General features: G+C 42.0%; 1 protein-coding gene across 4 annotated transcripts in view; it reads left to right on the top strand.

The window, feature by feature from the left end:
* The window catches only part of LOC105481059 (thioredoxin domain containing 8), a 34,776-nt gene extending 18,526 nt beyond the window's left edge, over positions 1-16,250 (top strand). For 3 of the 4 annotated variants that reach the window (XM_011740338.3, XM_011740335.3, XM_071078141.1), the window contains 2 exons: positions 15,175-15,240; positions 16,143-16,250. In XM_011740338.3, coding sequence (XP_011738640.1) covers positions 15,175-15,240; positions 16,143-16,205 — 129 coding nt within the window. In that variant the 3' untranslated portion in view covers positions 16,206-16,250. Of the gene's footprint in view, positions 1-7,351; positions 7,447-15,174; positions 15,241-16,142 lie in introns of all 4 variants that reach the window. The other variant, XR_011612782.1, reaches the window with a different exon arrangement.
* Positions 16,251-23,583: the final 7,333 nt, after the last annotated feature.

Raw genomic sequence — 23,583 nt, 5'->3', positions numbered from 1 at the left:
TATGGCTAAGATTTAGTACAGCAAAGAACTGGAAGCAAGGGTCACACACTCCGTGTCTTCAAGGGCCAAGTAGGGACATTAAGGTGAAATGATACTTTTGAGGAAGGCCTGGTTGGTGGAAGGAAGGTTGGTGCCTGGAGAATCACGTTCCCAAATTCTCTCTGTTCAACTTCATAAAACACAGTGTTTGATCCATGTCCCAAAAGAGCATCTTCAGCAAGTTTTTGGCATCTATAGAGTCAGACAACTGCAGATTGAGCCCCAGGTCTGCCTCTAATTAGTGACAATGTATCATAACCACCTGCTTAGTTTCCTTCTCTGTGAAATGGGGACACCACCTATCTTTAAACGACTGTTGGGAAAATTTGTGATATTGTATCTAAAGTGCCTAGCACTGGATTTGGTAAATACTAGAAGATGTAGCTATCATTAGAGTCCCAGGATCTAGCTGTGCACACCCATCTCTTTGAAAATGTATAAATAAATAGAAATTTAGAAATAAAGTTCATGAGAGACCTCTAAGGCTCTTTGAATAACTACAACATCCATTTAAGCTAAGTCATCTTAGCATTCAGGAGTTGCCTACCCAATGATATTTAACCTGTCAAGGACTGTGTTACACACAGAGATGTTCTGCATGAGAAAAAAAAGAAACGTCTCACGTACAGGACTCTGAAGGGTGCAGATCCCTAAAAGGGGTTCCTATCAGCTCCATAAACAGCTGATGCACTGGTAGAGATTGACTGGAGGGAGGCAAGAACTAAGTGAGATGGAACAAAAGTGGGCAAAGTGTAGTGACTACTTAGAAACATCTAGCAACCTTTAGCACCATTGCTAAACATGCTGCTCTCTGCTTTGACAATTTGATAATTTGAAAGTCTTATGTGTGTCTCTTCCCCTGGACAGGGATTAGGGTGCAGCAAGCAAGTCAGGATATGACAAGTGTATGATTAAATCTTACCATTATTTAAATTTTTGATATTTAAGATTTTGATATTTTGTTCATCATGGATGTTTTGCATTGGGTTTTAATACTTTCATATAATACTTATTAAAATAACATTTATCGGCCGGGCGCGGTGGCTCAAGCCTGTAATCCCAGCACTTTGGGAGGCCGAGACGGGCGGATCACGAGGTCAGGAGATCGAGACCATCCTGGCTAACACGGTGAAACCCCGTCTCTACTAAAAATACAAAAAAAAACTAGCCGGGCGAGGTGGCGGGCGCCTGTAGTCCCAGCTACTCAGGAGGCTGAGGCAGGAGAATGGCGTAAACCTGGGAGGTGGAGCTTGCAGTGAGCTGAGATCCGGCCACTGCACTCCAACCTGGGTGACAGAGCGAGACTCCGTCTCAAAAAATAAATAAATAAATAAATAAATAAATAAATAAATAAATAAATAAAATAACATTTATCTTGATTACTGAGTTTTTGGCAGCTACCCCTTAAATTTTTTACCCCAGTCCCTACCCTGTTCTTCTCCTCTGAATTTTAAGTTGCTGAAATATAGGAGTGATTTGTTTGGTCATTCACCAGAAGGACTTACAAGACCCAACCACAAGTTACATTCATAGCTAAGGTTTAGTACAGCAAAGAATACAGAGTAAGAGCAGCAGAAAAAAGGAAAAAAATATATATATGCATTGATGGAGTCCAGATAGGTCCAGCAGAGGCTTCTGATGTCTTTCCTTGTCAGACACATAGGAATGCCCTCTCTCTAGCAATGAACTTCAGGTACCTATGTGGTATGGCCCTACTTAGGGACACCACTTTGAGCTCTTTGTGGAAATAGGGGAGTAGTTGTCACATACACATATCTTGTGCAACCACTGCTACACAACAGGACATGGCAATAGAAACTCAGAACCCCAACAATAAAACCAGGGGCATATCATCAATATTGATGTGTATGCAAAGCAAGTTGACATGCCAGCATGGCATGGTCCATCCCTCCAGGAATATATAACAAAGTCATCAATCACTGACACAAAGAACACTTTCAGTGCCAAATTTCTGGGGGTGGGGGGTGAAGGGTCAAACATAGTCCTCTTGGAGACACACAAGAAGAAAACAACCAGACCTGCTGCATTAACTCTTTTCTCCCAAGGAGTCATGTGGCTAATCACAATAACACCTTTATTATAAGTAGTCACGATGCCTCTACACTGAGCTCACTGAAGAATGTGACTGGGATCTATGTCAACAGACTTCCTACTATTCTCTTAAAGCCTAGATGTTAAGTTGGCCCACCTGTGGGAGAATCTGGGGCTACAAAGCAGAAACTTACCTGTGCAAGTAAAAGAGGTATTGTTGCTTTGCACAACTGTCAAGCCCCAAAAGTGAGGATGGAGTATGATGGCCTTCCAGATCTATCTGGGCAGGTTTAGGGCCCACTTCCCATGTGTTGTGCAGAAAGACAGTGGGAAGAGAGCATACCTGTCCCTTGAGCAGAACATCCCCAAAAGGAGAGAGGATAGGCACAAGTTCATTCCTTTGTGTCAGCTTAACAGATAAGCTCACCTCTAAACATGGGGAGAAGTAAGTGAAGGGATATAGGAAACAGGCATATTTTCTCAATACTGAGCATTTGAGCAGATTTTCCTGTGGAAACATGAGAACAAGTATATGAGCCACTGAAGGAAATGGCCCCCAAACCATGTTTATCCCTGAGAATAAAGTTTCGCCTCACACTTCCAGTAACGGGAAAAATGACATCTCCTCTGGCCAGAGTCCAAAATCAGTTTCCCTGTTCAAGGTGTGGCTTGAGGTGAATTCCTACGACATTAGATGCACACACTTTTGCCCTTCCACAGAAAGCCACATTGTACTGAGTACCTGGCTCTTAGGCAGTTGCATGAAGCCTCAACAACTTCAGTTGATGGCACAGAATAAGAGTTGGTGAACATTCCAAGGGACAAATCCGACCCTCCACTTGTTTTTGTAAATAAGCTTTCACTGGAACACAGCCATGCCCATTTGTTTATGAATTGTCACTAGCTGCTTTAGCGTTACAACAGCAAGTTTGAGTAGTTGCAACAGAGACCAAATGGCCTGCAAAGCTTAAAACTGGTATTATCTGACCCTTCACAAAAAAAGCTTGTCAACCCCTAACACAGAAGAATAGCACTCTTGCATTATTTATGCCACCAATGCTCAAAGAATCAGATCTGTAAGCATAGCTTCTAAATCAGCCACAAGAAAATGAAAGTAAATTTGTATTTTTCTGATATCGCACTATTAGAACAAGTTGAGGAGGAGGCCAGTATAGATAAGGAAAAAAATTAACATTGTTTTTATAGGCTCTTGTTCTTTAATTCAAGTGCATATAAATTCAAGCTACTTGCTTGATTTTTATTTGGTTCCTCCAAAAACTTTAATCAAGCCTCTTGCAGTTGCAAAGCCTGCCTTGAGTCTTGTGAAAGTCAAAGGGGAAGTGTCCAAATAACCTGCAACGTGATGCAGCTGGCTCTGGGGAACAGATGGGTGGGGAGGAGTCAGAGAAAGGGACCCGGATAGGATCAAACAGTAATTAACATTGCCCATCTCTCCACAGAAGGTAGAGGAATTTTAAAAATTTTTATTAGACATATCCTTTCCATCTTATTCATACCATTTAATGCTTTAATAAACTCCTCTTTCAAAAAACAGAGAATATCATTATAAATTATAAAATTATATTGTACAGGCCAGGCACAATGGCTCACACCTACAATCTCAGCACTTTGGGAGGCTGAGGCAGGCAGATCACTTGAGGTCAGGTGTTCGAGACCAGCCTAGCCAACATGGTGAAACCCCATCTCGTCTAAAAATGCAAAAAAAAAATAGCCAAGTGTGGTGGCATATGTCTATAATCCCAGCTACTCAGGAGTCTGAGGCAGGAGAATCACTTGGACCCAGGAGGCGGAGGTTGCAGTGAACCAAGATCGTACCACTGCACTCCAGCCTGAGTGACAGAGCAAGACTCTGTCTCAAAAAAAAAAAAAATTATATTGTACATACACTTCTACAGCCTGCCCTCCCAACCCCCTCCCCACCGCCAAAAAAAAGCCTGCATAGTGGCAGGCTTCTGTAGTCCCAGCTACTTGGCAGGCTGAGGCAGGAGGATCAAAACCAAAATTGCATATCAACTGGCCAAGGTATTTTGTTACAATTATCCTTTGAGTGTGTCATTAGTCAGACTCTAAAGTCTAATTGGTACTCTCAGAAGTCCATTTGTGAGGAGGGGACCACTGTCTCCAGCCCCTTCACATTTTGCAGCAGCAATATTAGAATTTTTGTAGGTGATGAATGTTTTTGGCATTAAAAAAATTGCCCCTGGGCCGGGTGCAGTGGCTCACGCCTGTAATCCCAGCACTTTGGGAGGCTGAGGCGGGTGGATCACCTGAGGTCAGGAGTTCGAGACTAGCCTGGCCAACATGGCAAAACTCCGTCTCTACTAAAAATACAAAAATTAGCTGGGCATGGTGGCGGGTGCTTGTAATCCCAGCTACTCGAGAGGCTGAGGCAGGAGAATCACTTGAACCCAGCAGGCGGAGGTTGCAGGGAGCCAAGATCATGCCATTGTACTCCAGCCTGAGCAACAAGAGCAAAATTCCATCTCAAAAACAAAACAAAACAACAAAACAAAACCTGCCTCTGGGCAAATGCAGGGGATAGGAGGGTTTACTTTATTATTTTATTTTTGTGGATGTTTGAAAATGTTCATAATAAAAGACTTAGAAACTGAGCACTGAGCTTAGCCGGTTCTATTATGTATGGACAACCACACCCCAATCTCTTGGTCTCAGCAAGCCAGAGCTTGTAATCTTCATTAGCAGTTATTACTAGGGTTGTGCATGAGAAGTGAGGAAAGAGAAGTAAACTCGCTGCCTTAATACTTCAGAGTGGAGCACACCTTTGAGAGGCATAACCCGGCATCAGAATAAAATGAGAAAACAATGTGAACCCTGAATAGCTGAGACACGTCTCAGTTAATTTAGAAAGTTTATTTTGCCAAGTTTGAGGATGCCCACCTGTGACACAGTCTCAGGAGTTCCTGATGACATGTGCCCAGGTGGTCAGAGCACAGTTTGGTTTTTTACATTTTAGGGAGACATGAGACATCAATCAACATATGTAAGATGAATATTGGTTCAGTCCAGAAAGGTAGGACAACTCAAAATGGGGACGGGGCTTCCAGGTCATAGGCAGATAAAAGACAAATGGTTGCATTATTTGAATTTCTGATTAGCCTCTCCAAGGGAGACAATCAGATATGCATTTATCTCAGTGAGCAGAGGGGTGACTTTGAATAGAATGGGAGGCAGTTTGCCCCTAAGCAGTTCCCAGCTTGACTTTTCCCTTTAGCTTAGTGATTTTGGGGTCCCAAGATTTATTTTCCTTTCACATTTACCCCCTTTTTATTTAAAAATCTCTTGGAGAAATCATTTTAGAAGAAAATGAGTCTCTGGTCTCAGGTTTCGTCTGATATCTCATGGCTAGGATGGTTTACTGCTTGACAGGTAGGTACCAAGTTATTAGGAAAGTTTGTTTTTAGCAGCTTGTGAAGTCTCACATCCTATGAAAAGAAAATAGGGGGAAGAAGGGAGAAGAACAACAGCAAAGAGAAGAACAATCCTGGAAAATTTGTATAGGCCATATTACTCCATTTGGGTTGTTTGTTTGTTTGTTTGTTTGTTTTGAGATGGAGTTTTGCTCTTGTCACCCAGGCTGGAGTGCAGTGGCACGGTTTCAGCTCACTGCAACCTCCACCTCCCAGGTACAAGTGATTCTCCTGCCTCAGCCTCCCAAGTAGCTGGGATTACAGGCATGTGCCACCACACCCAGCTAATTTTTGTATTTTTAGTAGAGACAGGGTTTTGCCATGTTGGCCAGGCTGGTCTCGAATTCCTAACCTCAGGTGATCTGCCCACCTCAGCCTCGCAAAGTGCTGGGATTACAGGTATGACCACTGTGTCCAGCCTAAGTCATATTACTCTGAAGTCCACACATGGACTTCAGAAAGTGGCTTATGTACGTAAATAGATTGCTGTTATTTTCTTCTGAAGTTTAAATTGTCTAGCTTCAGTTTGCAGGGCTTTGAAAAAGCACAGCTTAGTTTTCAGTGACTCCAAATTAGGAAAAATGGGGGGAAAACAGAAGAAAAAAATTGAAACATTATTTTGAAGACTTGTAGGGCCAGGCATGGTGGCTCACACCTGTAATCCCAGCACTTTGGGAGGCCAAAGCGAGCAGATCACCTGAGGTCAGGAGTTCGAGATCAGCTTGGCCAATATGGTGAAACCCTGTCTCTACCCAAAATACAAAAATTAGCTGGATGAGGGGGCAGGCACCTGTAATCCTAGCTACTTGGGAGGTTGAGGCAGTAGAATCGCTTGAATCCGGGAAGCAGAGGTTGCAATGAGCTGAGACTGCAAGATCATGCCACTGAACTCCAGCTTGGACAACAGCGAGACTCTGTCTCAAAAACAAAACAAAACAAAACAAAATAAAAAGACTTGTAGCCAACAGAAGTTAGAATTCAGTCCAAACTGCAGAAAACAGTATAAATGGGAAAACATTAGGCAAGACTAGAATCTAACAACAATCGTACTATATTTTTTGAAACATAATTTTCTCTCTCCAGGTTCCCATTTTTACTAAAGACAAATCATGATAGAACTGATTTTCTTTATTATACTTGGACTGAGTATTTGTATACAGTGCAGCAAGAATAATTTTTTTTACATAGGCTTTTAAATTGACTTTGATTGAACTTTGTTCCATAGAAAGAATCTCAGATAAGACTTTCTAAAAGCTGAGCCCAGCCATAGATGGATTTGTACCATCAAATGCCTATGGGTTGGGGGAATTCCTCTCCTCTTGAGGTTCCAAGATAAACTTGGGGCTCCTGGGTCTGTCAGAAGGTGACATTCTTTACTTACACAGGTCAGTAATCCTGTACAGGAACTGTGTTGACAAGGTATGAGGCCAGTTTTCCCAAGAGACTTTTATTGTTTCCATAAGTCAAATTTGATTCCTTAAGGGAAAGCACACCATTCCAAAGCCTTTGTAAAATAACCAGTTTCTCCAAATGTGGCCTGTTACAAATGAAAACAGGTTCTTATTGCACTTATGCCATAACTGTATTGCCATAAGTTAAGAATACTCACAAATAGTTTTCAAATTCTGGAGAAATCAGGTAGAGAAAAATAAATATGCTCCAAATGTTGTTCTTAGGAGTATACTAAATTGTTAAAAGCTGTCAATAGAGCAAAAGTTTCCTTGACGCCTTAAAACAATACAAAGGATCAGCAACATTTTAAGAAAAAGTCAAAAATATTACTTCAGTTTTTTTTGTTTTTTTTTTTTTAGTTCAGTCCATGCAGATAACTCCTGTTCTGCTTGATATTCATGAATATTTCAGCTCTCCCTGGAGAACTGCTTGAACCTGGGAGGCAGAGGTTGCGGTGAGCCGAGATAGCACCATTGCACTCCAGCCTGAGCAACAAGAGTGAAATTTCATCTCAAAAAAAATGTTACATTAGGTTACTATATCCATATATACACACACACACACACACACACACATATATAACAGGGGGGTGTGTGTGTGTATATATATATATGTCTTTATTTTTGTAACTTTCTTTATATCGCTCTTATTTCCTGGTTTCTTTTACCTTGTTTTATACATAATCTTTAAATAAGCTTTGAATTAGACAAAATTTGTTCACCTTTTTAAAAAGGACACACTTCTTTTCTTTAAGAAAGAATGTTTTCCTACAACATATTTTTATTGAAAAATACCCAAATAATGAAATATCTATTATTTAATTTAATATAACTTTAGATTCTAAATTATGATGAGTTTGTCTACAAGTATTTTTCCCATTGTATTTACCTAATTATTTTAATCATTTACCTAGATTATTTATGTAAACTATGATAGTCATCATTTAAAGTTATGGAACAACCATTGCAAAATTATAACTGAGACAGTGAAAAAGATCTGACCTAACTGAATCTATCGTGCTTCTAACCTCCAAGTTGTCTTTGTTCATTCCTGGGCAGAGGCCGAACTAACTTTGGGAGGAACTTAGTTTATAGTTTAGCTTTGAAACAAAGATGGTAACAGTCCTTTCCTAAAACAAACCTTACTGCCTGTGGACTAGACTGCCTGAAGCCAAAATATTAGAAGTTACTAAATTGAAGATGTAACTATTTTCATTAAACCAAGATCAATGTCTTATTTATTAAAAATTACACAAGCAAAGATCATTCTGTTTTGGGCTGGGTTTATAGTTTTGTAACCCCTATGCCAACTTTTGACACTTTACAGTGTTTAGCAGGGATAAGTATGAAATTGCTTGATTAATAAATGCAAACAAAAATGTATGCTGCCAATTCTTAAGACATTTCTAATATTATGTTTTCAATAATTTTAAAGCTGGCTTATTTATTAAAGATTTTACTGAAGTTACATAAACTTGAAAAAGCATTTGACTAGTCTTTTATTTTTTCCTGATAAAGTATTTGATTCAACCGCTTTTATTTTCTTAAGCCACTTAATTAGAGCTCTTTTATATTTTTTCATGAATGAAACATTGTGGAACATAACACATACATAGATGTATTAGGCATGCCAATAGAAGTACATCTTGTAGATTCATAAAGACCCTTTTTTTCCCAATCTTAGACTTTCAAATTCTTGATAACCTGTTTCACTACCCTAGACAATTGTCAGCTAAATCGCCTTAAATTTGCATAGTAAAGGAAACAACTCAGGTGAAAATCAGCAAAATTTACATCATAAAGTATGGAGAGAAAATGTCTGGTGTGCTAGAGGGAAATTAAAATGGATTTAATTACCAATTAAGCAACAAATTATAGAAATTATAAAGGCCTTTCCAATACACACACACACACACACACACACACACACACACACACACACAGACAAATTTCCTATAACTTAGGAACTCTATAGTTTGCAGATAGACCCTATGACTCTTTTTTCCTTAATGTGAATGTGCACAAAGACCATATTACTTCCATTTCCCATAAATTCTGGCAAGTAGAGGTGCCATAAAACCCACGGAGTGCTTGAAAGGGGAGTCATTCTCTTATTTTCTTCTCATTCTTAGATTATTGGTTTCCCACTTTCTTTTTCTTAATAAAAGGAACTGAGATTATTAATAAGGAACTTAGATTATTGGTTTCCCACTTCTTTTTCTTAATAAAAGGAACAGAGCTGTGGCCTAGAGTTTTTGTGTGATGAGTTGATGTGTGTTGCTTGTAAGCAGGACTCTACAGTGTGTCACCACTGAGTTGTTTCTACCCTCATACATGCCTCAGTTTGTCTCTCCAGAGGTCTATTATCTCTGAGAGGGCTCAAACACTGGGTAATCAGCCCTTACATGTGTTTCCTGGACGAGCCTTTTTTAAAATTAATTTTTGGGCCAGGAGCAGTGGCTCATGCCTATACTCCCGGCACCTTGGGAGGTCGAGATGCGCAGATCACCTGAGGTCAGGCGTTCAAGCCCAGCCTGGTCAACATGGTAAAACTCCGTCTCTACTAAAAATACAAAAATTAGCCAGGCATGGTGGTGCATGCCTATCATTCCAGCTATTAGGGAGGCGGAGGCAGGAGAATTGCTTGAACATGGGAGGCAGAGGTTGCATTGAGCTGAGATCATGCCACTGTACTCCAACCTGGCTGACACAGCAAGACTCCATCTCAAATAAATGAATAAAAGTAATTTTTGTTAGGGATTTTCCTGTAAGGTTGCTGCACATTGTGGGGAGGTCAAGCCCCCAGACACCTCGGTCACCCGGGGGCACCTTTCAGCTGGAAGGAGCAAATATTGTTTCTCTTCAGAGCTAAGAAAATTCAGTCTCTTATGCAAATACACACAGACAAGCCAAATCAAGATTAATTTTCAGAGAAAGAGCAATGGAGAAGATCCTTTAGAATGCATATCTGAACTAGAATTAGGATCCTTAAACAACAACTGCCTAGGAGAAAAAATAAAATAACAGCCAAGACCACTTCCTATAAACTGTGCTCAGCCATCCCTAACTTTGTAGTTCTCGTTCGCCATTACACACGCCAAGGTCAAAACCTCTCACAGTACAAGGTCATCTCTGGTACCCACAAAGTCAAAGAGGTGGGGTCATGCAATACAGGAAAATAGAGCTTTAGACCTAAGAAGAATCGGCCCATGACTTTTGAAACTCCATGAAGAAAACAGAACACCTCAAAAGGGGTGAGTGGCACCTTTGTTCTGAACTCTTTAAAGAGGTTCAAATCATTAGAAGCCTTCTCTAGATTTTTTTAGTACTGCAGGTGGCAAAGAGGAAGGAGGTATGTGGTAGAAGAAAAGTAAATGAAAGAACCTTTTTTTTTTAAAGACAGGAAGCAAACACAGAAACCAAGTGCATGGTTTTCTGTTTTGTTTTCCCGCTTTTGCAGCTGTGAGGAATTTTAGCCAAATTAGAGAGGCCTTGTTACCCATAATTTGGAATTCTCACTCAGATTTGAACAAGTCAGGTAGAGTAGGTCAAATCTGATGGGAGAAAGAAAAGAACAAACAACAGCAACAAAACAACAATGTGATCTCTGAGCACACTAATGGTAAAGAGAAATTAAGATCAGTTGGTTGTTAACTTTAGCCAAGACAAAACCCAAATTCAGCTACTCACCTAGGGTTGAGTCTTGGGCTGAAGAAGCAGGAAAAAAATCAAACTTGTCTTCCCTGTTGGTATAGCAGGACGAGCGGCAGACAAAACTCCTCAGACACTGAGTTAAAGAAGAAAGGGGTTTATTTGGCCGGGGGCATCGGCAAGACTCCTGTCTCAAGAGCCGAGCTCCCTAAGTAAGCAATTCCTGTCCCTTTTAAGGGCTCACAACTCTAAGGGGATACGTGTGAGAGGGTCATGATCGATTGAGCAAACACGGGGTACGTGACTGGGGGCTGCATGCACCGGTAATTAGATCGGAACAAAACAAGATAGGGATTTTCACAGTGCATTTCTATGCAATGTCTGTAATCTATAGATAACATAACCGATTAGGTCAGGGGTCGGTCTTTAACCACCAGGCCCAGGGTGTGGCGCCGGGCTGTCTGCCCGTAGATTTCATTTCTGCCTTTTAGTTTTTACTCTTCTTTCTTTGGAGGCAGAAATTGGACATAAGATGATATGGGGGTGGTCTCCTACCTTATTGGGAGCAACCTCAGACTCAGGATCACTGCCTTCCACCATCATGAAAGCAGGAAATCTTGCCCTCCTTGTTGGAAGCAAGTAAAACTCCAAAAGAGGGAGTTGTACAGCAAAATAAACTTTAGATCTTGACCAAATGTTGGGAGATTGGGGATTCTCTGGAGTGGGCTGCTCCCAGGCCTCAGCAAATTGTCCTATTGGTTTGAGTCATAAAGTTAGCTCATGCTGGTATCAAGCACCAATAGGAGATTTGCCAAAGGTCAGGGGTACCTCCACTCAGAATCCCTTTGTGGTTGTCAAATATGAACCCCAAACATCTGAGATAGGTCTCAGTTAATTTAGAAAGTTTATTTTGCCAAGGTTCAGAACATATGCCCATGACACAGCCTCAGGAGGTCCTGATGATATGTGCCCAAGGTGGTTAGAGCACAGCTTGGTTTTATACATTTTAGGGAGATATGAGACATCAATCAACATACATAAGATGAACATTGGTTTGGTCTGGAATGGCAGGACAACTTGAAGCGGGGAGGGGGGCTTTGAGGTCATAGGTAGATAAAAGACAAATGGTTGCATTATTTTGAGCTTCAGATTAGCCTTTCCAAAGGAAGCAATCAGATATGCATTTATCTCAGTGAGTGGAGAGATGACTTTGAAGAGAATGGGAGGCAGGTTTTCCCTAAGCAGTCACCAGCTTGACTTTTCCCTTTAGCTTAGTGATTTGGGGACCCCAAGATTTATTTATTTTCCTCTCACAACACTTCAGGCAGAAATTAAACTATTTGCCTTGCATACATCTCTCTTCAAAAGAAAGCTATCTGTGAAATAAGGTCTTATCAGTAAGTTGCTCCTTATCCATTAATTCCATCTATTAAGTTCCTATATGCAAAGCCCAGTGCTGGATAGGGAGACATGAATGTAACGTTTCTCTTTGGCAACAAGATAAAGATAGAATAAGTCAGGTAATACCTAGTTGCTGAAACTTAGCTCAACACAGGCGTACAGTCATCAATGGTACACCTACTCTGTGTAAGGTGTACACTCTGTGTAAAGTATCTACTAGACTAGATACTAAAACAATAAAGCCAGGCACAGTGATTTATGCCTGTAAATGCAGCACTTTGGGAGGGGAAGCAGGAGGATCTTTTGAGGCCAGGAGTTTGAGACCAGCATAGGTAACACAACAAGACCTTTAATTTTTTTTTTTTTTTTTCTGAGACTGAGTCTCGCTCTGTTGCCCAGGCTGGAGTGCAGTGGCGCAATCTCGGCTCACTGCAAGCTCTGCCTCCCAGGTTCACGCCATTTTCCTGCCTCAGCCTCCTGTGTAGCTGGGACTACAGGCGCCCGCCACCACGCCTGGCTAATTTTTTGTATTTTTAGTAGAGATGGGGTTTCACCGTGTTCGCCAGGATGGTCTCAATCTCCTGACCTCATGATCTGCCCATCTTGGCCTCGCAAAGTGCTAGGATTACAGGCATGAGCCACCACACCAAGCCAAGACCTTTAAATTTTACAAAAAAATTTAAAAAAATAAAAAATAAAAAAAAGGCCAGTGTATTCATGCCTGCTTGTAGTCCTAACTATTCAGGAAGCTGAGGTGGGAGGATCACTTGAGCCCTGGGGCTCAAGACTGCAGTGAACTATGATCCCATCACTGCACTCCAGCCTGGGTGACAGAGCGAGACCTCTTCTCTAAAATACGTAAAGAAATAATATATGGAGGAAAATTTCAGGTACAGTCTTCATCCTTGGTGTAGTGGGAAAGAAAGATGACAAAAAGTCATTAATACTGGGATGCCCAGAGTACTATGGGATCACACAGAAAAGGTTCAAGGAAGGCTCCATGAGTTACTTAAACCATCTTGAGGGATGGTTAAGATTAGCAAGTGAGAAAAGATGACCCATATTATAAAATAACGGGTATATGTCAGGAATTCTTTGAATAATAACAACAGTAAAAAGTTTTCACTAGCAGAGGAGCTCATGAGAGGATTTTGTCAGTTTTGTTCACAGTAAGTGTGGCTCACAGTAGGCACTTATTAAGTATTTGTTAAATGAACAAATGGATCTGAGCACAGGGTTTATGGCAAGGAGCAATGGGGAGGGAGTCGGGACAAAATCCAAGATCTTGGAAGAAGCTTGGATTGTATGGTGATGGGGAAAAACTGAAGATGTTTACAAAGAAGGATGGAATGCCTGGATTTGTGGTTTTGAGCTTCAGGGATGAGAAAGGACCTAAGTGGCACAAGACTGGAGACCAAAAGAGACAAGTTATATAGCCATTATTAAAGTCGGGTGAAAGCTGACCAATGTAAAACATACGGAATTTGGTAGCAAACTTGTCACCTAAAGCCACCAGAATTGTTAACATGAAAAAGACTGGCAATATCAAGTGTCATCAAGGATGCAGAGCTAGAGCTCGAACACTCATCCTCTGCTGGTAGAGTATAAATTGAAAATATATGCAGGCCAGGCATGGTGGCTCACGCCTGTAATCCCAGCACCTTGGGAGGCTGAGATGAGCAGATCACTTGAGGTCAGGAGTCTGAGACCAGCCTGGCCAACATGGTGAAACCCCATCTCTACTAAAACATAAAAATTAACCAGGAGTGGTGGCGGGAGGCTGAGGTGGGAGAATCACTTGAACCCAGGAGGCGGAGGTTGCAGTGAGCTGAGGTTGCAGTGAGCTGAGATTGTGGCACTCCAAACTGGGTGACAGAGAAAGACTGTCGAAAAAGAAAGAAGAAGAAGAAAGGAAGAAAAAGAAAGAAGAAAGAAAGAAAGAAAGAAAGAGAGAAAGAAAGAGAAAGAGAGAAAGAGAGAAAGAGAAAGAGAGAGAGAGAGGAAGGGAGAGAGGGAGGGAGGGAGGGAGGGAGGAAGGAAGGAAGGAAGGAAGGAAGGAAGGAAGGAAGGAAGGAAGGAAGGAAGGAAGGAAGGAAGGAAGGAAGGAAGGAAAAGAAAAGGAAATACATGCAGTATAATTTCAAAAACTGTAGGGTAGCTTCTACTGAAGCAGAACCCACAATCCCACTTTTAGCTATACAACAGAAATTAGTGCTTATGTGCCCACAAAGATATCCCTGCAAAGATATGGACAAGAACATCCACAGTAGCACTATTTGTCATAGCTAAAATGGATAAACTGTGTTACATTCATGCAATGGAATACTAAAGAAACACTGAAAAATGACTGTAGTGACACTATCCAGGTAAATTTCATAAACATCCTGTTGAATGGAAGATGCCAGACACAGAAGAATACATATTGTAGAATTCCATCTTTCCTTTCTCTATTTTTTAAAAACAATTACATTTGAATCAGTGCACCATACTCATTTTTTTTTCTTTTTTTTTTTGAGACAAGAGTCTCTCTCTGTCACCCAGGCTGGGATGCAGTGGCGTGATTGTGGCTTACTGCAACCTCTACCTCCTGGGTTCAAATGATTCTCGTACCTCAGCCTCCCACGTAGCTGGGATTATAGGTGCGCATCACCACGCCTGGCTAATTTTTGTATTTTTAGTAGAGATGGGGTTTTGCCATGTTGGCCAGGTTGGTTTCAAACTCCTGACCTCAAGTGACCCACCAGCCTCAGCCTCCCAAGGTGCTTGGATTATAGGCATGAGCCACTACACCCGGCCGTCCATCTTTAAAAGTCCAAAAACAGGCAAAATGAATTTATCATGCTTCCTGCCAAGTCTGGTCATTCAGGTAGCCAAGCCCTGCCTATGTTCCCACCAGGAGTTCTTATCTCTGCACGAGCTCTGACCTCAGATTTCGCAGAGGATTATGAACTGTCCTTCATGCCCCAGAGCCACCATCCAGCTGCCACCTAACTCTTAGCAAAGAGAAACTTTTGCAGATCCTTTCTGACACCTGCCTCCCATGGCCAAGGCCAAAAAAAAACTAGTTATAGGGGAGATAGTTACAAACCAGGCAACTCAGATAAATTATGAAATTCTGCCTCCACACTTAGGTAACCCTGTTCTCAAGAATCAAAAGAATAATTTGCTGTTATAGAAGTGAATTCATGAGCAACCCGGTAAGTGAAATGGGATCAAGGTAGAGTTACAAATCTGGGGTTTACTTTGAAGGAATAAATATAATGACACACTCAGGCAGAATGCTGCTGCCTGGAGAAGCAGAAGCCTTCTATGTGGGGATGGTTTTGCCCTGCAGCACACTAGGCACTAAAGTTAGTTCTAGACTTTTCTAGCCCCTGCCCCCCAAAGTCCTAACACCATTCCTGGTGGCTCAACCGCCCCCTTACTGGGAACTCAAGTTTTCACCTAATCCCAACCTCACACTCTTCCTTCTCTTCAACCACGTAATATATTTAGTACTAAAGTCTTTGAATTCCATCTTTCTTCAAACATAAGACACTTGTGAAAGATGCATTATTATTTTATATACCACTAAAAAGTGTTCCAAGTGAAATATAACATACCATCCACTATGAAATGCATTCTGATTCAGAGATGTAAACGTTTGAAAAAAACATGTGCTTCTTAGAATCAATGAATTCTAATACTCTTTCATGGGGAGAAGTCAGGGAATGACAAATCCCAAGCCACTTGATTTCAGGAGATTGTGTATATTAATTAACAAATCCTCAATACCAATATATAAGAGCTCTGAGAAGTTCCAATGATGGAGTTTGTTTATTTCCAGCATCATTATATGTTTTAGATCTTAGATTAAAGGAATATTATGGAGAATTATAGAGATCTGGCAAAGTTTTAGCATAAGTAATTTTGAATGGATGCCAAATATGAAAATATTATGAATTTAATGTGTTCAATGTGTATTTATATTTAAAGTGTACTGCAAATGATGGAAATGAGTAGGCTTAACTTTTGAATCAGGAATAAAATTCCTTAAAGCCTCAACATTTTCCCAGTACTTGAATCAATACATGTTTCACCTTTGTGCATTTGTGAACAGATTTTTGAATTCAGTGGAGCTGATGCTAAAAAACTGGAAGCCAAGATTCAAGAATTAATGTAAGCTGATCTCCAAGATGAAATATACTTCTGATACTTTAAAAGGCAAGAGCAAATGTGTTTGTGTTTTTATTTCCAGCAAATATTGTCACGTTCTATTGGTTTCTCTCCTAATGCATTACCGGTTGAATACCACAATGCAATCTCACTGTACAATTGCTAAAAACTGTTGCAATATCAGAGATTGTGTCATTTCCATTCTCCAGCTTGACCTTCCCACTTGCTCTGAGCACACTCTTTGGGTGGTGTTTTTATGACCTTCACAGGAGAGGTCCTGCACAGCTAAGTAATACCAGGTTGTCAAGATTTTCCAGAGATTAGCAAAGATCCAATTCTTCCCAGTGGTCAAGGAATAAATAAATGTCTTAACGCCTTTGTGCAGTTTGAGTATATGAAAGCCTCCCCCAATTCAGCCATTTTTTTATGGTACAAAATCCTTCTCCAATGTATCAATTTTTTTTTTTTGAGACAGTCTTGCTCTGTTGCCCCGCCTGGAGTACAGTGGAATGATCTTGGCTCACTGCAACCTCTCCCTACCAGGTTCAAGTGATTCTCCCACCTCAGCCTCCCGCATACTTAGGATTACAGGCAGACACCACCGCACCTGGCTGATTTTTGTGTTTTTAGTAGAAACAGGGTTTCACTATGTTGTCCAGGCTAGTCTCGAACCCCTGATGTCAAGTGATCCTCCTGCCTCGGCCTCCCAAAATGCTAGGATTGCAGGCATGAACCACCACGCCCAGCCATCATTTTGTTTGAACTGTGTCATTTTTCTCTCTCTCTCACTCCCTTTCTAAAGTCCTCCTATAAACACAGACACACACACAGACCCACACACATACAAACCAGAAAGTCCTTTTACTGCCAGTAAAAAAAAAAAAAAACCTGAGATAACTCAGACATTTAGAGCCCAGAAGAGATGGCTTCTTCTATACTATACTAATTGTGCCTATGCTGAGGCTGCCACCAGACGAACACTGGAGTCTTAAGTCATAGACAGAGTAGAGCTGGCTTTCCTAGGCATTAATAACTGAGATTTTGACAAAGCATAGGCTCCATATGCTTTTTTAGAATTCTTTGGTGTAGGCAGAGCACAGTGGCTCATGCCTGTAATCTTAATACTTTGGGAGGTCGAGGCAGGTGGAATCCTTGAGCCCAGGAGTTTGAGGCCAGCCTGGGCAACATGGTGAAACCCTGTCTCTACAAAAAACAGAAAAAGTAGCCAGGCATGGTGGCTTGCATCTGTAGTCCCAGCTGCTTGGGAGGCTGAGGTGGGAGGATCGCTTGAGCCCAGGAGTTTGAGACCAGCCTGGGCAACACAGTGAGACTCTGTCTCTATAAAAAAGAAAAAAAAAATACAAAAATTAGCCAGGCATGGTAGCTCATGCCTGTAGTCCCAGCTGCTTGGCAGGCTGAGGTGGGAAGATCACTTGAGTCTGGGAGGTGGAGGCTGCAGTGAGCTGAGATCGTGCCACTGCACTCCAGCCTGGATAATAGAGCGAGACTCAGTCTCGAAAATAAAAAAATTAAATAAATAAATAAATAAAGATAAATTCTTTGGGCTATAGAGGAAACCAGCACATATTAGTTTAAGCGAAAAGGAGAACAAATAAGCATTGAGCACTTACTCTGCCAAACATTGGAATAGGCACTTAAAATAAAACTTGATTCATGGAATCCAAATGCAGAGATACAGTCAGCCTTCACATAAGATTAGAAACAGGGAGAGGAAAGCTATGGGGGACTCAGTATATTTCCAAGTATTTCTGTCCTCTGCTTTTCATCTGAATCATCCTTTATGTTGCTACAGATAGATGTTCCTTATTTTCCAGTCTTAGTGCCGGAAAGTAGTCCCTGCCAATAACTCCCAAGCATTTATTATCTCCTCCATCCAAGAGACCAGCCAGACTATTCCTTCCTGAACAACTCTAGCCAGGGGCCAGGATCACAATCATAAAGGCAATTTTGCTCCTATTATAAGGATGGGGGTAGAGATGGTGGGAATCCCAGAAAAGCAAGAGGCTGAAAAGACTTAAAATGTTGTGTTCCCTGCAAAAAAATAAACTTTTAAAATAACAATTTAAAGCGAAAGTTGTCTGATAAAAAATCTGTATATGCCATGCTCACATACCTATTTAGTGTATTTGCTAGACAATATCCTAAACCCTTTGCATTCATCACCTCATTTAACTTTTGCAGCAATCCTGTAAGTGGAATTGTATTGAAAAATGTTTAACAACTGGTTCTCTGGGAGAAAAAAACTGCCTGTTCTGAAGTGGTTGCCAATTTCTGTGGTGTAAATACTTGGCAGATTTCAAGCTACACAATGGCATCACTGAGCATGCAGTTGGGAAGAGATGTACACAATAGGCCCTTATGAGCTGGTAAGATTTAGCTGTAGCACACCAGTACCTACAGTGGAGGTACTACTTTTATCCCTGTTTTCTTACACAGAAGCAAACAGACACAAAGAAGTTAAAAGACTTGCCCAAATTTCCCCAGAAAAATCCGCACTGGACCCCAGCTCTGTGATGCCAAAGTTAAGACTAAAAGTTTAAGAAAAGTTGTATAGTCAAGCTTATAATATAAGCATGGCATATAATGGTGCCATGCTTATCTTAAATTCTACCAGTCACACTCACTGCTTAACAAAATTGTCAAAAAACTTCAGATCATCTTGTCTGGTGACCTCATTTTAATAAGACCTCATTGCGAGGGGTTCAGAGTAACATATATCAATTTGAACTTGCAGGGCTAATGCCCAAGTTTCTAAACCATAACTGTGATCTACCCAATTATTTGCACCATACTATATCTAGATCATCTCTCTCTCCTTTTTCTTTCTTTCTTTTTTCTTTTCTTTTTTTTTTTTTTTTCTTTTTTTGAGACAGGTTCTCACTCTGTTGTCCTGGCTTCAGCCAGGGCACTGCTCCAATGCAGTGATGCGATCACAGCTCACCGCAATCTCCACCTCCCAGGCTCAAATGATCCTCCCACCTCAGCCTCTCAAGTACCTGAAACCACAGGCATGTGCCACCATGCCCAGGTAATTTTTGTAGAAATGGGGTTTCATCATGTTGCCCAGGCTGGTCTAGATCTCCCAGGCTCAAGTGATCTGCCCTCCTTGACCTCCCAACGTGCCAGCATTACAGGCATGAGCCACTGTGCCTGGCCTGGGGCCTCTTTTTAACCTCCACAAAAAATACTGCAGTTCTGTGGGGCGTGGTGGCTCATGTCTGTAATCCCAGCACTTTGGGAGGCTGAGGCGGGTGGATCACGAGGTCAGGAGTTCAAGACCAGCCTGGCCAACATCGTGAAACCCAGTCTCTACTAAAAATACACAAATTAGCCAGGCGTGGTGGCAGGTGCCTGTAATCCCAGCTACGCGGGAGGCCGAAGCAGGAGAATTGCTTGAACCTGGGAGGTGAAGGTTGCAGTGAGCCGAGATCAAGCCACTGCACTCCAGCCTGGGCGACAGAGCAAGACTCTGTCTTGAAAAAATAAATAAACATATATATATATATATATATATATATATATATATATATATAGAGAGAGAGAGAGAGAGAGAGAGAGAGAGAGAGAGAGAGAGAGAGCAGTTCTTCCATCAGAGCCCATGGGCCCTTTAAGCCAGGAGTCTGCTTTACTCCAGTGTAGTACACTGCAGTATTCACCGAAGCAAGCCCACCATCTTTCCTGACAGCCTCCTGATTTCTTCCATGTAAACCGAACGACTCAGCAATATCTGCCCCAACCTCCTGGCTCCCAAGCACAGTTCTCTCACCTCTCGAAGTTTGCATTAATGACAAAATGCAAAAAAAAAATATGTATCCAGATTTACTGCATCATTTCCTCCCAGTAAAGTTAAGAACATTGCTTAACCACAACAAAGTCTTTTATCTAGGACCAGGGATCGGGGCTCATGCCTATAATCCCAGCACTTTGGGAGACTGAGGCAGGAAGACTACTTGAGGCCAGGAGTTTTAGACCAGCCTGGGCAATGCAGCAAGACCCCATCTCTACAAAACCTAAAAATTAGCCAGGCATGGTAGCACACGCCTGTAGTCCCAGCTACTCAGGAGGCTGGGGTGGGTGGATGGCTTGAATCAAGGAGATTGAGGCTGCAATGAGCCATGATTATGCCACTGCACTCCAGCCTGGGCAACAGAGTGAGAACCTCCTCTCAAAGAAAAAAAAAAAAATTACCTAGCTCTTGTGTCTCCAATGAACACACTTTTAACATGCTAAGAAAGTTCTGACTTATCATTAACATTTATTCACCTAGGATTAACAGATTTCAGTCTAAATTTAAAATCTTCCTCCCCCAACATTTATATTAGGCATACTCACCACTAGTCCTGGAAAAGTGTGAGGTGGGTCAAAAACCAAGTTGGAGCCTTCCTCACTTTCACTACCTTCTCACCCAGGTTTTTCTCCTCATCCTAATCTGTTATCACCACCCAGCATACATTTTATGTCTTATTTCCCCAAAGCCTTTCTTGCTCTTATTAAGACCCGGTTATCCCATGATTCATTCACTCATTCATCCAATAGTCATTAATGGGGTGGTTTGATGCTAGTAGCAGGCCCATCCTAGGGATGCACAGAGTATGAATATTCTCCTTGAGATGCTCACACTTCAGCAAGAGAGACAGGCATGCGCAAACAAAGCTAAAGGAATTACAGTAAGAGATGCTCTAATCAATATTTGTGCAAAGGCACAGTGACGTAGATAAACAGGTAAGTGTGATTGATTTGCCTGGAGGTAGGGCAGGGAATGGGATTGCATTTCAGTGGCTTCTAGGAAGAGCTGACAGTTAGGCTGGCTTGAAGGCTAGGAGGAGTCTGTTAGATACCCAGGAGAAGAAAAGGCTGATAACACAACACAGACAAAACAGTGATTTGAAAATGGAGGGCGGAGGGACAGTGGCAGAGTCTGCAGTATTGGAATTTGGGGAAAATGGAAAAAAGCAGCTAATCTCATTAGGCCCCCCAAAAGGCTTAAAGTGTCTCCTTCTCAGAGGCATTTGTTTGCATAGGAGCAAAGTTTAGGACAGTAACATTCAGTGTTAGAAAGCATGCTTGATTGGGCATCAGAAGACAAGTTCTCATCATAGTCTATCAGCAGCTGTGTTGTTTGAGGTATGTAAATCTCTCTAAGCTTGATTTTTAAACGCTTAGGAGGAGAAGCTGGAGTAAGGACTCTAAAAGGCCCACTCATAAATATATCTACAGGCCAGGCACAGTGGTTCATGCCTATAATCCCAGCACTTTGGGAGGCCAAGGCTAGTGGATCACTTGAGGTCAGGAGTTTGAGACCAGCGTGGTCAGCATGGTGAAAGCCTGTCTCTGCTAAAAACACCCACAAAAAAAATTAGCCAGGTGTGGTGGCACGTGCCTGTAATCTCAGCTACTCAGGAGGCTGAGGCAGGAGAATTGCTTGAACCTGGGAGATGGAGGTTACAGTGAGCCAAGATTGTGCCACTGCACTCCAGCATGGACAACAAGAATGAAACTCTATCTCTAAATATAAATAAATAAATAAATAAATAAATAAATAAATAAATAAATAAATAAAACACATCTTCAGTGTGGACGAACTTTTGGTACTATTTCAGAGGAGTGATGCTGGAGCTCAGAAAGAATGTTCTCTGTGCTGCTTTCCACAGCTTGTGATGCTCCTATTCAACCCCACACTTCACAGGAGCTCAGCACCCTCCAGGGTCTATTATGAAACCTCATATGGGCCGGGCGTGGTGGCTCAAGCCTGTAATCCCAGCACTTTGGAGGCCGAGATGGGCAGATCACGAGGTCAGGAGATGGAGACCATCCTGGCTAACACGGTGAAACCCCGTCTCTACTAAAAAAAATACAAACAACTAGACGGGCGAGGTGGCGGGCGCCTTTAGTCCCAGCTACTCGGGAGGCTGAGGCAGGAGAATGGCGTAAACCTGGGAGGCGGAGCTTGCAGTGAGCTGAGATCCGGCCACTGCACTCCAGCCTGGGCGACAGAGCGAGACTCCGTCTCAAAAAAAAAAAAAAAAGAGACCTCATATGTGGATTGTGAGAAAGCTCAGCATGGGATTCAGACCCCACTCCCGAGTAAGCACTACTGTGTGATCCACTTATCTAGCTGTTGTCCAAAATCATAGTTAGCCCGCCTAAATCTGAAGTAGGTCCTGCCTTACATTGTCAAAGGAAAAAAAAAAATTGTATAGGGTACTAGCAAACATACAGTGGGTAGGCTAAGTTCTTTTAAAAGTTGTCACCCAGGTGCGGTGACTCATGCCTGTAATCCCAGCACTTCAGGAGGCTGAGGTGGGAAGGCTGCTTGAGGTCAGGAGAATGAGACCAGCCTAGGCAAAATAGTGAGACCCTGTCTCTACAAAAATTAGAATAATTAGCCAGGTGTGGTGATGTGCATCTGTACTCCCAGCTACTCAGGAGGCTGAGGCAGGAGGATCACCTGAGCCTGGGAGGTCAAGGCTGCAGAGAGCCATTACCATGCCACTGCACTCCAGCCTGGGTGACAGAGTAAGACACTCAAAAAGAAAAAAAAGAAAAGAAAAGAAAACATAGAGCTCAATAAAAGAAACTACTTTGGGCACAGTGGCCCATGCCTGTAATCCCAACACTTACGGAGGCTGAGGTAGGTGGATCACCTGAGGTCAGGAGTTCGAGACCAGCCTGGACAACATGACGAAACTCCGTCTCTACTAAAAATATGAAAATTAGCCAGGCTTGGCGGTGTAATCCCAGCTACTCAGGAGGCTGAGGCAGGAAAATCATTTGAGCCCGAGAGGTGAAGTTTGCAGTGAACCGAGATCGCGTCACTGAATTCCAGCGTGGGCAACAGAGCAAGTGAAGCTCTGAGAAAGAAAGACACAAAGAAAGAAAAAAGAAGAGAAAGAAAGAGAGAGAGAGAGAGAGAAAGAAAGAAGAAAGAAAGGGAAGGGAGGGAAGGGGAGGGGAAAATAAAAGGAAGGAAGGAAGGGAGGGAAGAAAGGAGAAAAGAAAAGAAAAAAGAAAAGAAAGAAAGAAGGAAGGAAGGAAGGAAAGAAAGAATGAAAGAAAGAAAAAAAGAAGAAAGAAAGGGAAGGGAAGAGAGGGGAGGGGAAAATAAAAGGAAGGAAGGAAGGAAGGGAGGGAAGAAAGAAGAAAAGAAAAGAAAGAAAGAAAGAGAAAGAAAGAAAAAGAGAAGGAAGGAAGGAAGGAAGGAAGGAAGGAAGGAAGGAAGGAAGGGAAGGAAGGAAGGAAGGAAGGAAGGAAGGAAGGAAGGAAGGAAGGAAGGAAGGAAGGAAGGAAGGAAGGAAGGAAGGAAGGAAAGGAAAGGAAAGGAAAGGAAAGGAAAGGAAAAGAGAAGGAAGGAAGGAAGGAAGGAA

Source organism: Macaca nemestrina, chromosome 14 (assembly GCF_043159975.1).
Source record: "Macaca nemestrina isolate mMacNem1 chromosome 14, mMacNem.hap1, whole genome shotgun sequence".
NCBI lineage: Eukaryota > Metazoa > Chordata > Mammalia > Primates > Cercopithecidae > Macaca > Macaca nemestrina.
This window is presented reverse-complemented; position numbering and strand designations above follow the sequence as displayed.